The following is a 15,730-nucleotide window of genomic DNA, read 5'->3' as shown; positions in this document are numbered from 1 at the left end:
TCCTGAAGAGCGTCTGGGGGCATTGACAACAAACCTCGCTGCAGCCTTCTGGACCACTTGCAAGCGATGGATTAGTTTGTTGCTCATGCCAAGATATAAAGCATTGCAGTAGTCCAGGCATGAGGATAGGAGGGCAACAGAAACAAGTTTCCGGGCGTCAGGGGAGAGGTAGTAGGTAAGCTTTCTTAACACCCTAAGAACCCCGCAGCAGGTTGAGACCGTTCTCTTAACTTGCTTGTGGAAGGCAAGTGAGGTGTCAAATATGACTCTCAGGTTACGGGCGACAGGAGAAGGCTGGGGGCATGTTCCCAGTGTGTGTGGCCACCAGTCGGCTGACCAAACCTCCTTGTTTCCACCAAAGACAAGGATCTCAGTCTTTTCCCCGTTTAACTTGAGGAAGTTCGAGGCCATCCAACCTGCCACAGCTTCCATGCAATTTCTAAAGTTTAGGGCTGTGGTCTCGACAGATTGCGACAGAGAGACCATGATCTGGGTGTCATCGGCGTACGAGAGCACTTCCAGTCCAAAAGTCGTGACAACCCTAGCAAGTGGGGACACATAAACGTTGAAGAGTGTAGGGCTCAAAGAAGAGCCCTGCGGGACCCCACACTGCAGAGTGTTGGCGGTGGAAAGGAAGTCACCCAATTTGACCATTTGCTCCCGATGGTTAAGGAAAGAAGTGAGGAGGCTCAGAGCCAGACCCTCCACCCCCGTCTCCCTGAGACGGGAGGCCAAGATGGTAGGGGACAGGGTGTCAAATGGGGCTGTAAGGTCGAGCAGGATCAGAAGAGTGGTCTGACCTCTGTCGACCTTAGCGCGGATGTTATTGACCACCACTGTGAGGGCTGACTCAGTACTGTGCGCCTTTCGAAAGCCATGCTGAGAGGGGTCATGAGTTGCAGGAAGAACGGTCACGTATCCCAGTGATGACGCGTCGCGCTTAGAAACACTCGGCTTTGCAATTCATTTGCAGACTTTGCCTTCTCGAAGGATCATTTACTTCTTGTTGAGCCCACGGACGCCTCGGAAACAGCCAGGGTCCTCGACAACCATTTAAATTCCTGGTCACCGAAGCTAACGAAAATTAAAAACCAAGATTTGGTCACATCGGATTGTGCTTCAACACACAGGATAATTAAGACATCGTGTTTGGTCCTGAGGAGAACCCCTATATTGAGGGGGTTCGAAACGCGTCGACCCTACTGGTCCTGTGTCACGTAAAAAATTTAAAGAGGAAACATAACATCTGTTTTGCCTAAAACCCTACATTAATTTACGCTCCCAATGATATATGGCTGGGCCATTATATAATATAGCGAAATTCTGACACAGGCCTTTACCTCAGAGTGTTTTTTGTTGTACATTGATATAAAGGTATTTTTTATTTATTTTTTATTACAAATGGTATGCTTGGGGAGTGAAAGTTTGAGTGTGGTTGTGTTTTCTAATTTGTTTTGTGTAAATATTTGTAAAAAGGCTGTATGTATTTGTACAATTTGTATATATTCATGATATGCACTAAAAAGTCTTTGTGTGAAAAGTTTAAAATATTGCTTTCAAAATCATTCAAATAAATTCGCAACAAATGTGATATTTAGGCTGCTATGTTTGATTCATAACAGATTCTTTGGTTATTATATATGAAGTCATTCCAGTACTGGCATCTGTTTTGTTAGTTTAGTTTATATTGGACACAGCCTTACTGGTCAGGAGTCTAGACCCAGTTTCGGTTCTACGAGAGGGGTCAAGCAGGCAGGTCTTATCAAGAAAGGCGCTAAGATGGAAATTCAGATGAGCCTCCAGTTTCTTGGCTGGAGCAGGAAGAAGCGAAATCGGATGAAAGTTCTTCCGGGTCCCAGGATCCAGGGAGGCCTTTTTCAGGAGGGGCTTAACGATGGCAGTCTTCCAGGATGAGGGAAATAATCCGCTGGAGATAGCCCTATTCATAACTTCCAGCAAGGGGGGAAGTAAGGTATCCCTGCAATTATTTAGGATTTTAAGCGGGCAGGGGTCGAGGGGAGGTCCTGAATTGATCGAGTCCAGGAGCTTGTCGAGGACCTCAGCCGTGAGAAGGGGAAAACTGGGGTAGGTTTCATTGGGGACTGGGATATGCTCTAGACTGGGAAGAGGAACATGGGTGAGATTATGAGTCTGAAGTGCTGTGTAAATGTCCAATATTTTAGTGTAGAAAAAGGTGGAGATCTGATCACAGAGTTCTTGCGAAGGAACTATGGGATCAGTATGTTGGATGAGAGATAAGGTATCTACAACTTTGAAAAGGTCTCCAGGGGAAATGAAGGAGGAGGTTAGATTGGAAAAGTAAGTTTGCTTTTCAGCTAACACCGCCGCTTTATAACTCTTAAGGAGATTTTTATGCTTGGTCCGTCCGTCAGCGTCAGGCTGGGCTCTCCAGAGCCTTTCTTGCCTCCTACACTCCTGTCTCTGCAATCTAAGGGAATCTGAGTACCAGGGCGCTGACGGGCGTTTCCTGGCACAGTAGTGGGACTTAAGCGGGGCGAGAGTGTCCACAGCCCTAGAGATAGTGCTTGCGAGCTCGCGGGCAGTGGTATCAATGTCCTGAGAAGGGGGAGGCTTGAAGTTGGCGATGAGAGGGCCAAGGGATTCGTTAGACAGGCCCCTGTAACTCCTCTTAAGGACCCAACAGGTCGTATCCGTGGGAGGGGCGGAAAGGAAGCCTGACGCAAATTCCAGGGGGACTACTTTATGATCCGACCAGGAGAGGGGAAAATGGGAACGAATCTCTAGTCTGGGGTCATTCGTAAACACCCCATCTAAGATGTGGCCGACGGAATGGGTAGGAAATAGCACTTTTTGGGAAAGGCTGAGAGAGGCCAGTAAGTCCACAAGGGACAACGTATCAGCCGAGTTGAAATTTTCTAAGTGAAAATTGAAGTCTCCAAGAATAGTCAGGGAGGGCCTATTAATAAACGGTTCGATTACTTCGAGTAAATCGGCGGCGAACGAAGACCTAGAGCCCGGAGGTCTGTAGATAAGGATACCTGCAAAGTTTTCCATAGGGGCGGTACTGAGGGAGAAGAAAAGGGCCTGAAAAGATTTCTGGGGAGAAGGAAGGGACTCCATGCGACAGGTGAAGAAATGTTTATATATAATACCTATTCCACCCCCTCTACGACCCTCTCTGTCCTGTCTCACCATGGAATAACCATCAGGGAGGGCGTTAATCAGGTCGGGACCTGCTGAGTCTGAGCCCCACGTTTCGGTGACAAAGACCCAAGAAGGTTTTCTTTCAGATACAAAGTCTCTGAAAGCAAAGTTGTTTTTGGCCAGGGAACGGGCATTAATGAGAAAGCCTACTTCTTTCAGGGGAAGGGGGAAGTCCTGTGCCCCAGATATCCTGGATGGATTTGCAGCATAAGCAGGGTTTAGCGGACTAGGTTCGTTCGGACAGCTGCAATTTAAGCCAGGGCGCAGTTGCGCGGGAAATATTTTGTGTTGGCACACTTGCCGGGAAGGTCTGAGTGATTTGAGGGTGCTAAGTGAGTACCTAAGGTTTTCAGGAGGAGGGATAAGAGGCTGAGCAGCGCCCCTGATCCCTGACGCCTCCTTAGCGCTGACGGGCGCAGACGGGCAGGACTCTGGCATGACTCCGGCGTGAGTCCGGCCTGTCCGCAATGCGCGTCCGCTGCGCGGAGAAGACAGTCGTCCCCTTTTATGTCCGACTAGAGCGCGTCCGAGCGCTGGAATATCCCCAATATGGCCGCCAAAACCAAGTTCGCCTCCCCGGGGCCTAGCTCTCAGCATCAATGCTCAGCTGAGAGCGGCCCGGGCATCGACTGGTAGGGGAAGGTCCTTAGGCAGGTAAGAATAATAGTTACGATCTCGTAGTAATGCTCCACACACAATGCACAATTAAAAAATGCTTTTCAAATCAAGCCGAGTAAGAAGCTTTTTGAATCAAGCGGAGCAAAGAATAAAACAGTGTTAAAAACAGGCAAGAGTGCGTAGAGAACCTCCCGGCTTATCGCCTCAGGAGGGGGAAGGTACAACAAGCTAAAACCTCACAATTTCCAAATCTACAGCCTATGTGGGAAGGGTATGCCCAGATGTGGGTCCCGTGCTCACTACGCCACTGGAGTCAAGCTATCCTGGCTGATGACGGTCTGGACGGTTCCCATGAGGCACAGGGTCAAGACTGATTTGCATATTGCCATGTCTGAACTGGGGTGGCTTGGTGAGCAAAATAATGATGGATTAAACCAAGATCTGTGACTGAGGGTGAATGTTTTGAAAATGTGCAACATTCCGTCCATCACCTTGTGTGTTTTGCTGTTTACCCTATGTGGGAAGGTTATGCCCAGACGTGGATCCCGTGCTCACCACGCGACTGGAGTCAAGCTATCCTGGCTGATGACGGCTGTTACATTTGGCGGTCTCTGGTTGGCACAGGTAATTACTTGTGACAAGCAGGGACCCTCTCCTCTAGTCAGGATAAGGGGATCGCCCTCTAAAATAATCCCTGCTCACTCTCTAGGTAGTGTGGCGGGGGCAGACAAGGCTTATCGCAGAAGCGTGCTACAGGTTAAGCATTTGTGAACACTAAGCATGCGCGGATTTTGCGGATCCACGATTCGCGGATTTGCGTATTCACGGATCGTGGATGCGCAAAATCGGCGGATATTGCGGATTTGCAGATCCGCGGATTTGGGGCGGGGCTTCCATGCGAGTGCACATGCCTCTTGTGTGGGTAAAAGGTCCGATTGTTTTTTGGGCTGATGAATGAGTCACTGCATTTGAGCTTCAACTAGTTCCAGCGACCATGTGTGTGTTACTATGCAATCGCCCCGAGGGGCGCAGGGGTCCCTTGGGTGAGCTGTCCATCATAGTGGGTCAATGGCGGGAAGACGGTGCACACCGCCAGTGTGTGGGCGGGGCTTCCATGCGAGTGCACAATGTCTCTTGTGTGTATAAAAGGTCTGAGACCGATCAGAGCAGTAGATGAAGAGACATAAGCTCCTGCTCACAGGAAAAGCAAAGGGATTGCGCTCCTGAAAGTCAAGGATGCAAAGGCCTCTGTCCAGCATCACAGCTGATTTTCGACGGTAGATTTTGGAAGAAGGCACACCTGCCCAGCCTCGATGACGAGCACGATTGTTTTTTGGGCTGATGAATGAGTCACTGCATTTGAGCTTCAACTAGTTTCAGCGACCATGTGTGTGTTACTATGCAATCTCCCCGAGGGGTGCAGGGGTCCCTTCAGCTTCCTGGCCACAGGAACAGCACGAGGATTTTGCTCATGAAAGTCAGGGATGCAAAGGCCTCTATCCAGCATCACAGCTGATTTTCGACGGCAGATTTTGGAAGAAGGCACACCTGCCTCGACGACGTTCACGATTTTTTTGGGGCAGATGAATGAGTCACTGCATTTGAGCTTCAACTAGTTTCAGCGACCATGTGTGTGTTATAAATATTTTACGATGGTGCCAGCAAGCTGCCAGCTCCATCCTAAAATAGTTACTAAATTAGCTTCAACAGGAAGCTCTAATAGATAAAATAAAGCAGGTGCTCGAGCACCTGCTTTATTTTATCTATTAGAGCTTCCTGTTGAAGCTAACTTAGTAACTATTTTAGGATGGCGCTGGCAGCTTGCTGGCGCCATCGTAAAATAGTTACAACAGGCCAGCAAGGCTTGAATTTTTGCCCCCGGAATCCGCCGCTCGCGGATTTGCGAATTCGCGGTAAATTCGCGGATCGCGAATTTACCGAAAATTCGCAAAATCCGTGAGCGGAACGGATTTTGCGCCCATGCTTAGTGAACACATACAGTCACTCAATGCCAACACCACAAAAGGGATACCACATTAGGATTTGTATAAAAATAAGTATTCTTTATATAAAGGCTTAGCACAAGACCCAATAACGTTTCAAAATGAGGCCACAATACTATCTTGGAAAAAGCGTTCTTTGTTACAAAAATGCATTTCTCTATGGTCCATGCGCTTCGCGCTGACTATGCGTTTCTTTTGGGGGAGATCGTATCAACAAAAGAGTTAACGAAACGTTGCTGACTCTCTGGTCCGGTGCGTACACAGTCGGAGGGGGAATCTCACAGTACCTTTCAATTTGCAGTTCACGACGTGGATGATGCGGGGCAGTAAAGGCATCACAGAAGCGTGCGTTGGCTCTTCTCCGGTGTGAGCCCGGTTCGTGTAGGTGCCTTGGTTCGGGGCGTTCGAGCGGGGGCCATAGGGCGAAGCGGACGGTCCGGGTCGTGGAGATTCACAGTGCGGGGTGTGATGCGCATCGTGCCTTCGAGCGGGGATGCCGTTCAGAACCCAGCCACGCAGTATGGGGCGGCTGGTAAGCTTTGAGCGTACGAGCTGTACTTTTGATGCGGGGCTGTGGGTTAGATTTCTAGAGGCAGCGCCAGGGGGCCAGTACGCTTCAAACGTATGGGCCGGTTTCTCCTTGCGGGACTCTCCGGTCTTTGACTGCCAGCGGCAGGGGAGGCGGTGAGCAGTGTGGCTCAAGGGGGAGGGTGCAATCTACGGCTCGTGCAGAGCGGGGTCACACAGCGCGGGGTGCCACGGCTGAGGAGTGAACAGGGTTTGCGAGTCAAACTCAGATCGCGACTCCAGCGGCAGGACAAATCTTTGGCAATATCCAGCGGCTCTTGAAGGCAGGAGGAGTCCAATATTCCTGGGACTCTGTTCAGGGGGCAAGCTCACCCACAAGCCCTTGGAGATCTTCAGAAGCACAGGTTGATAAAAGTCTCTTTCAGTCCTTTCCTCTCCTTTCACAGCAAGGCAACCACTGCAGGTCAATCCCCCAGGTCAGGGACAGTACTCCTCCTTGCAGCTTTCCCAGTTCCTGCTCGTCGGGCAGAGGGTCTTCTTGGTTCAAGCAGAATCTAATTTCTTAGGAGCAGGGCTCCTATATTTATACTACAAATATTTTGTTCTTTGAGGTCGAGGGGACCTTTGTCTAGTTCAGTCCAGTTCTTGAGCACTTTGTTGACATGAGGCTGCCTTCTTCTTTCAGGGTGCAGGGCAGAGACATCAGACGATCCACAGGGGGTGGAGCCAGCATTGTGGTGGCAGAGCACATCCCTATTCAGAGTCAAGGGGCACTCCTCCCACCCATCCTGGTGTAATCTTCCTATTCGCCACCTGGCTGCCCAGCCTGTCTCCTGGAATTCCCTAGCCCTGTCACTTACAGAAACCGGACAGCAGATACACATCCTAGCAGAGGCAGGCTGAAAAGGTTAGGCAAGCAAATACCAACTTTCTAAAAGTGGTATTTGCAAACACAGAACATTAAAATAAACTTTACTAAAATATGTGTTTTATTATTCTGAGTTCAGGCATACTAAACTCGAATTTCTACCATGTTCCCTGAGTCTGTTAGGATCATAGGATGTAACAATTCCAACTGCCCATTCTAGCCTATGAGAACAGGTAGCCTTACAATAGTGAAAAATTAAAATGGCTGTAATTCACTATTAGTACATGCCACACACATCAGGGCTTGTCCTACCTTATGCTTACAATGCACCCTACCCTTGGGCCTACCATAGGGGTGACTAATATGAAGTTAAGGGAAGGTTTATGGACGGGAATGTGGGTGCACTTGCCCAGTCAGCATGACAGTGCTAGACTGCACGCAGGTTCTGCAATGGCAGACCTTAGACACATTTTACCAGGCTGCTTCTGTGGATGGCACAACCAGTGCTGCAAGCCCACTAGCAGCATTTGGATTTACAAGCCCTGGGCACTCCTGGTGCACTTTAGTGGGGTCTGACAGTAAACCAAATATGCCAACCATGGAATCCAATCAATGTATACACTTTATACAGGGAGCACTTGCACTGTGGCACTGATTGGCAGTGGCACAGGGCTCTGAGCAGCTAACACCAGCAAAACAAATGAGGCAACTGGAACAAAAATGGAAGGGAGTCACACGCCAATGGTGCAGGTCTAACAATGGCTGATAGCCAGAAATCAGTCCTAGGATGCTTGGTTTCGTTCCAGGGAAGACATGGCCTGGCAGTTCGGTCTGGACTGTTCCAATGAGGCACAGGGTCAAGACTGATTTGCATATGGCCATGTCTGAACTGCGGTGGGGTGGTGAGCAAAATAACGATGGATTAAACCAAGATCTGTGACTGGGGGTGAATGTTTTGCCATTGTGCAACATTCCGTCCATCACCTTGTGTGTTTTGATGCCCCTCAAGGCACCTGCCACAAGGTGTAGGGATCAACAGTGCTGCACCATAGGTGTCCCCTCGGTGTCCAAACGAAGGCTGTGCATCAAAGGGGGCCCTGCTTGGGGCCCCCAAATACGCTTTCCGCCAAGGTTTCCATGTCAGACTGGCCAGCATGGAAACCTTGTCAGAAAGTGTGCATCGTAATCTCAAGGGCGGAAAGGCCCGCCCTTGAGATTACTAGCCAGATTCCAACTGGCGGGCGGGCTCTAAGAGCCCATAGGAAGCCAGCTGGAATGACTGGCCAGTTTACTTTATGACCGCCTCTATCATAATGAGCCACTAATTGTCAACATAAACTGTGCATTGTTGTCAAATATTCATGAAAAAAATCAAATTTCATGTTTAATGCACTCTTCCATGATAGTCATTGAATTGTATTACACAACTAATTGATTTTCTCGAAATCCCCTTGAAACAAAATGTAGTTGCGCCCTCTAGTGTTTCCAAACCAAACAGTCTGAAAAGTGTTTTAAAAAATATTTTCCAAATACCAAGCAATTTAAGACAGATGAAAATAACCTGTTCAATTGTTTCTTTACTCATATATCACAGAACACGTTACCACACATGAGACATTGCCTCGTTCATGAACCCTCAAATCGAACAAGTGTAATATTATAAAGACAAAACTTAAATATCTTTAAATCCCTCATGATTTAATGGTAAATCTAAATATTCCTGTCATATAATCTTGGAAAAGTCTTGTATTTAAACCCCAAGCAGTTCTTCAGATCAGCTTCAAATTGAACAAATGCATGGCATGGTTAAGTATCTTTTTGTGCTGCAGCCTGTTCATACTTACACAGACTGGTTAGTGATCGTAAATGGTCAACAAAGTAGACCCGATGATTAAAAACCTTTCTTTTGCCCTACCAATGGTCAATATTTCTGTTGTGATCATATCTTTTACTGACTTCTCTTTGGAAGCCACACAATTGCTGTAATTTAACCCCTTCACTGCAGCGGCTATTCCGCCTCAGTGCTAAGGGGGTGGGGCGGAAGAGCGGCGGGCGTATGCTTGTGACGGAACCGCTCCGTCACCAGCGTCGGTTACGCTGTGCTTATGACGGAGCGGTTCCGTCATGGCCCGCCCCGCTCAATAGAACGCTCAGCGCAGGCGCGAAATCCGCGCCGCACAGGCGTGCCGAGCGGGCCATGACGGAACCGCTCCGTCATCAGCACAGCGCGGCCGCGGCTGATGACGGAGCGGTTCCGTCATCAGCAGGGGAGGGGTTAAGAGATAGATATCACTCTGAGAAAAGCTAGACGGTATCCCTAATTCCAGTCGGTCTCTGGCACAGGCGTGGATTGTCTAAGATTAGGGACCATATTTATCAATGTTTTACATCGCCCTTGTGCCTTGCAAGATGATGCAAGGATGACGCAGTATGCTAATGAGACTTCTGGGTAATTCTGGACTAACGCATGGCAGCGCAAAACGCTAACTTCTGTTAGTCTGCAGCAGGGAGACGTGCCATGGGTGTACCCACACATCCAACCATGTATTCGGACATGCTCCCACATTATCAACACTGGAAGACTTGGGAATGCATCAGAGTTGTACACCTGTCCACAACAAAGAGAAATATCTTTATTTCTCCTTGTTGTTCCTCTTTTGTATTGTTCTGCATTGTGCAGCACACGTAGAAAGAGGAAAACTCCCCTGAGGACTGTTCTTGTGCTGGAAAAGTCCTTTCTTGCGCTAAGACAATCCTTCCTGCCCCGCAGGCCTCCTTACACCTTGGTGCAAGGGTTCCAGAGGTGGCTCTAGGCAGCAGGTTGGGTGCCAGTGAGGGCAGGAGTTTACTGTATATTGTTGAATAATGTGCATTCCTGTCCTCTCCCTGTCGGGCAGCTCAGCACGGTGACTTGCTCTGTTGCACGAAATATTGACAAATATGGGCCTCAGTAATTTCTTCATCAGAACGATAATATCTAGTCTTGTTACAACCCATTTAATAGCAGAAATTGTTGGACCAAAGGCAACTGCTCAATACTTAGCAGCAGAACATTTAACCACCATTGCTGACTCGCTGTACTAATTTTTTTAAGTTCACAATATTCTGATACCAATGTAGGGTATTGTTTAATTTAGTTCCCAGATAGGTGTCGCTCTTCACAACTTCAGTTTTTTGCTGACCAATCGTCCCCTTAAAAGACGTCTTTGGTGCCTTGAGAAGATCATTTAGATTTTTAGAATTATTTTCTTGATTATAATCTTGGAAACAAATTAACTGATGTGGAGGCCTAACAGAGTCTAGATCATCTGCATAAGTCAGAAACAATATGCTACCTTATGCTGTGTTATATTATGCAGATACCTTTACAGAGAGAACTGTCCCTCCGAGAGGGTACCCTGGCATTGAGCACTTGTGAGTCTAGGCACATTATCAATTTAATCTTCAACCCAGGGTACCAGGGGTGTACCTGGCTTCTGGAAACTCCCCCCACCCCGAGCACGATTAGCCCCGCTATATAAACCCATTGATTGACCTGAAATGTAAACAAAAGCAAAGCCAACTGTAATCCATTTACATTTGAGGAGAAAAATAAACATTAATTGGCAAAAGATTTGATTTGTCTGGAAACTCAGTTTTTCTTTTATTTTTAGACTGAGGTTTACTAGGACTATTGGCCCTCCACTGGGCTACCCATTCTATTCTCTTTTGCTTAAACTTCAAATAACTTGAAGTTAAAGATAAACAAGCGCCAGTTCGCCATAATTAATTCCTGAAGGCAATGGGATTGATTCACAGAACTAACTGAAGTCAAAATCCTAAACTTACTACCATTTACTCATTTTGGTATTCACAGAAGTCACTTACTCATTTTGGTATTCACAGAAGTCACTTACTCATTTTGGTATTCACAGAAGGCACTTACTCATTTTGGTATTCACAGAAAGCACTTACTCATTTTGGTATTCACAGAAGTCACTTACTCATTTTGGTATTCACAGAAGTCACTTACTCATTTTGGTATTCACAGAAAGCACTTACTCATTTTGGTATTCACATAGGTCACTTACTAATTTTGGTATTCACAGAAGTCACTTACTCATTGCTGAGTAAGTGCCTTCTGTGAATACCAAAATGGTAGTAAGTTCAGGATTTTTTCTTAAGTTAGTTCTGTGATTCGGGCCCAATGTGCTTAGAAGTGAAAACCTTGCAACAGGTGTTTAGGTGCTGATTGAGAGATGTGATGTTCTAAAAGCAGATATTCCTGTTTGCTCGCCAGGATAGTCACTGTCCTGCAGATTTTTAAATTAATTCACAATTGAAGTTTCCAAACCTTTACAATTGTGCTTAAAAAACATGTGTTTTTTTGACTGAAATTTAGATTAAAAGTTTTAAAATCCCTTCATATGGTCGGATATTTTTCGTCTTCTAAACACTTCCCCACTGATCGAAGGCTTCTCGTTTGTGCCAAATGTGATGATAAACTTGATCGTGTGAACTCTTTGCTGGGCCAGCAATTAACATCCCAGATAAGGTCCACCAATGTCAGATTAGAAAAGTTCTCATTTTCACACTGTAATATTAAAACACTTTGTCTAATTAAAATGTCATGCCTATCTTGAGAATGATAAAGAGGGCAAAACTTTATTTGCAATGAGGCAGAGTTGGAACAAACACTGAAATAGAGGAATTGAAAAGTAAAATTGGTAATGAAGAGGAGACTTGGAGATTCCGATGAGAATCCCGCCTAGTAATTTAAAATTACATAGACACTGAATGATTAGCGATGAAAGAAGAGTTGTGAGCATTGATCTGAGCTGAAAGCTAAACTGCATTCGGACAGCTAAAATCTATTCCTGATCATTCTTTTAAAGACTTATGTGTTCACCTGCAAGCGTTTTCAGATTGATGGAAATAGCTTCTGTTATGGTTGTGAAGGCTGCAACTGAGGCGTCCTCACTGTGATCCGGAATCAACCCAATCATTGAATTGAAATGACTTTTATTGTTTTTTGATGCTGCAGATGAAGCAGGTTCTATACTAGTCAGATAAACTGGGGCATGGACTGTCAAGAAGTCACTAGCAGAAGAGGTTGGTTGGATTTGCTGATCCATAGTCATGCTTGGGTAAGTCTTGGTTTCAAATTCTGCAGTCTTCATATTCTCAAGATTACTTGTGTTGGCAGGTGATTTGGAGGCTTGAATTTACTTAGATATCTATCTACATTAGATATTTCTAAAAATAGCATTTTCAAAATTATAATTAAAATATCTGAATTCAACATTAGTTTGCCATTTTCATTAAAATTTGAAAGACCACAACCATGAAATGGGTACCTGTTCCGATTTGCAAATTAGAGCGTATTAAATACAGTAAGGTAAATCCAATGATAGCCAATGAGAGAGTAGGCCTTGCAATAGTGAAAAACTAATTTAAGAGTTTTCACTACCAGGACAAGTTAAACCCTGAAGGGAAGAGGTAAGGCGCAGCGGCCAGGGCGACTGACGCCGGATGCTGGGGATCACGGTTCGATCTCTGGCACCGGCAGCAGGGGTCTGCTAGCACCATGTGACTCTGGGCAATAGCTCACTTAATCTTCCTGACGGCCCCCAGTGCCAGGATGCCTACAGGTAGCTGTGCGCTTTAAAAATACTGGATTTACATTCACATTTTTACATTTTAAGGCCTACTTTTTATATAAACAGCTCCCTTTCCTCTGGGCCTACCTTAGAGGTGACTTGTATGTAATAACATGGGAGGTTTGGGCTTGGAAAAAGGTTTATTTGGCCACTTCAAAATGGCAAATTAAAACTGCACTCATAGGCTGCAGTGGCTGGTCTGAGACATGTTTGAAAGCCACTTAAGTGGGTGGCACAATCAGTGCTGCAGGCCCACCACTAGTAGCATTTAATTTACAGGCTGTGGACACATACAAGTAAATCAAATATGCAATCTGGGGATAAGCCAATGTTAACATGTTTTAAAGGAGCGAGCACCTGCACTTTAGCACTGGTCAGCAGTGGTAAAGTGCGCAGAGCAGCAAAGACAAGATCATCAAAAATAATGGAAGGAAGGAAAAATGTTTGCTGCATGACCACCCTAAGACTGACAGGTCTGACACATTGCAATACAAAAGGGGATGATGGACGGAGCGTTTGAGCAAATCAAACACTCACCCCCAGTCAACTGATCTGGGTTTAATCCATCACCATTCTTTAGCCCACTCAGCCACCCCAGTTCAGACATGGCTATATGCAAATCAGTCTGACCCTGTGCCTCATGGGAACAGTCCAGCCCGAACTGCCAAGCCATGTCTTCCATGAACCAGAAACAAGCATCCTGGGACCGGTTTCGGATTCATAATGACACATTGCCAGACCTGTGACCTCGTACTTTGAAGCTCAGCAAATGTGACAAAACAAATACAGAATATAAAGGCATCTTTATATATTGCTTGGACTTTCCTGACCTACCAAAAATCGTCTTGTGACCCACCAGTGGGTCAATCCACATTTTAAGAAACTCTGCTCTATGTGCATAAGCTGTTTTGATGCCAATGTGCTTACAGCTTTACACCATCCCCTAACTAACTTACCTATGATACTTTGCATTCCATGAACAACAAATATAGCGTTACCTGTGGGATCAATATTTTCTGGTGGGCTGCTTGCGTTATCAGGGACATCCGTGGTGACAAAATCATCAACTATTGGTTCTATTTCCGAAAGAAAATATAAAACTTTATAAACATCCTCATCATCATCATCAAACATGCTTTATTCGACTGTTGTCATAAAAGCATATAAAACAAATACAGTTCATCACGGAATAAGACAATAAATAGAGTTAAAATTAAATTCAGATAATTAATTCATTTAAATATATACATATACAATATTCTTCAAGGGAACTAAAGTGCATACACTGAGTGCAGACATAAGTTAATAGATCTATAGGAAGGACGAGTATTCTTACAACAATTTACTTCTTATTACCCATGCCCATCCAAAAAATTTTGCCACAGCAATGGACACAAATTGATCAGTGCAAGTACAGATTAATCTTGCAGCCACCAAACCGCTCCCAGTACCCAAGGTTTTACACATGGGAGTTAGCCACACCCTGCGAGGTGTAGCATATACAGGGCAGACAACGAGTAAGTGGTCAACAGTTTCCTTAGGGTACAAACAACCTGGGCACTCCACTTTGCCTCCACTAGACCAGCTATTAGTAAACGCTCTGACCGGTATGCTACCAATTCTAAGTTGGAAATAGAGCTTGCGGTTTTGGGGTCGCGTAATGAAATCCCAAAAATCTTCAAAGCTGGGATGATCCTTAAGCACCAAAAAGGTACCAGTCAGTGAAAGTGGAGCAGTGTTCCTAAAGATTTTCGAGGCAGCTGCCTCCCAATACATGCTTTTTAAAGCTTTTTTGGAGGGGAACCTAGCATTTGTGGGGTCATCCCACATTTCATTCAACCCTAGGTTCAATAATGTCTCTCCAATCTTACACAGCCACTTTATCTTATGGAAAGTGTCAGACTTGATAATATCCATAAGCCCATTTGCAAATACTCTCAATGCAGGTGTTATCCATAAACGTCTCCAGTATAAAACTGGGCATAGGTAGGCAATTAAAGCAATTGAGCTTAATCCCAAATCGAATAATGAGGGACACATTGGTGTGCTCTGGGGTAACTTAATAAGATTTCTTAAAAACAAATTTTCTTAAGATGTCAATTTCTTCAAGTTTTCAAATCCCCAAATTTCGACACCATATAAAACAGAGCTAGCAACTTTACCATTATACACTGTTAATGCCGGGGCTATTGGCTTGGTGAGCGGCCTACAATGCTCTTGTCTCAAAGCTCCAGCAAGCTGTCGGTGTTTAAGGGTCGCCAGCTTAGTCTGTTGTTTCCAGGAAAGGTCATGTTGAATGCAAACACCCAAATCGTTAAAAAGTTTGGACCTTCTCAAGTGGCAATTTGTTCATAGTTACAGTACCCTTGAAGGTTTTCGATTCATTAAAAGACATACATTTTGATTTTAAAACATTCACCTCTAAACCTCGAGTGGAGCAAAAGTTTTCAAAGATTCCTATAGCCTTTTGCAACCCACTCGGGGTTTTTGCAATGATCAAACAGTCGTCAGCAAACATTAAAATGGGAATTTTTTCTCCTGCAAGAATAGGGGCGTCAGTATTTGATTCTATCAGCATACTTGCCACATCGTTGATGTACAGGAAATATAAAGTTGGAGCAAGGACGCAGCCTTGTCTAACCCCTCGTTCCACAGGAAACTGGGGGGTAACATTTCCTGTGCGCCCCCATCTAAGCTGAGCAAAATTCTGCTCATGTAATCTAATGATTAGAGTGAGGAGGGGACTCGGCATTCCCATATCTTTGAGAACGCACCACAAAATAGGACGGGGGACGAGATCAAATGCTGCCCTAAGATCTATAAAGGCAGCATATAATCTACCCCCGCCTATTTGTACAGTTTTCCAATACAACATAGCAAAGTGTAAC

General features: G+C 45.6%; 1 protein-coding gene across 1 annotated transcript in view; it reads right to left on the bottom strand.

The window, feature by feature from the left end:
- Positions 1–13,976, bottom strand: part of LOC144751961 (uncharacterized) — a 113,697-nt gene extending 99,721 nt beyond the window's left edge. Inside the window, exon 1 of the mRNA XM_078639923.1 lies at positions 13,841–13,976. Coding sequence (XP_078496049.1) covers positions 13,841–13,976 — 136 coding nt within the window. The remainder of the gene's footprint in view (positions 1–13,840) is intronic.
- Positions 13,977–15,730: the final 1,754 nt, after the last annotated feature.

Source organism: Lissotriton helveticus, chromosome 4_2 (assembly GCF_964261635.1).
Source record: "Lissotriton helveticus chromosome 4_2, aLisHel1.1, whole genome shotgun sequence".
NCBI lineage: Eukaryota > Metazoa > Chordata > Amphibia > Caudata > Salamandridae > Lissotriton > Lissotriton helveticus.
The sequence above is the reverse complement of the archived record's forward strand: the minus strand, read 5'-3'. Positions and strand labels throughout refer to the sequence as shown.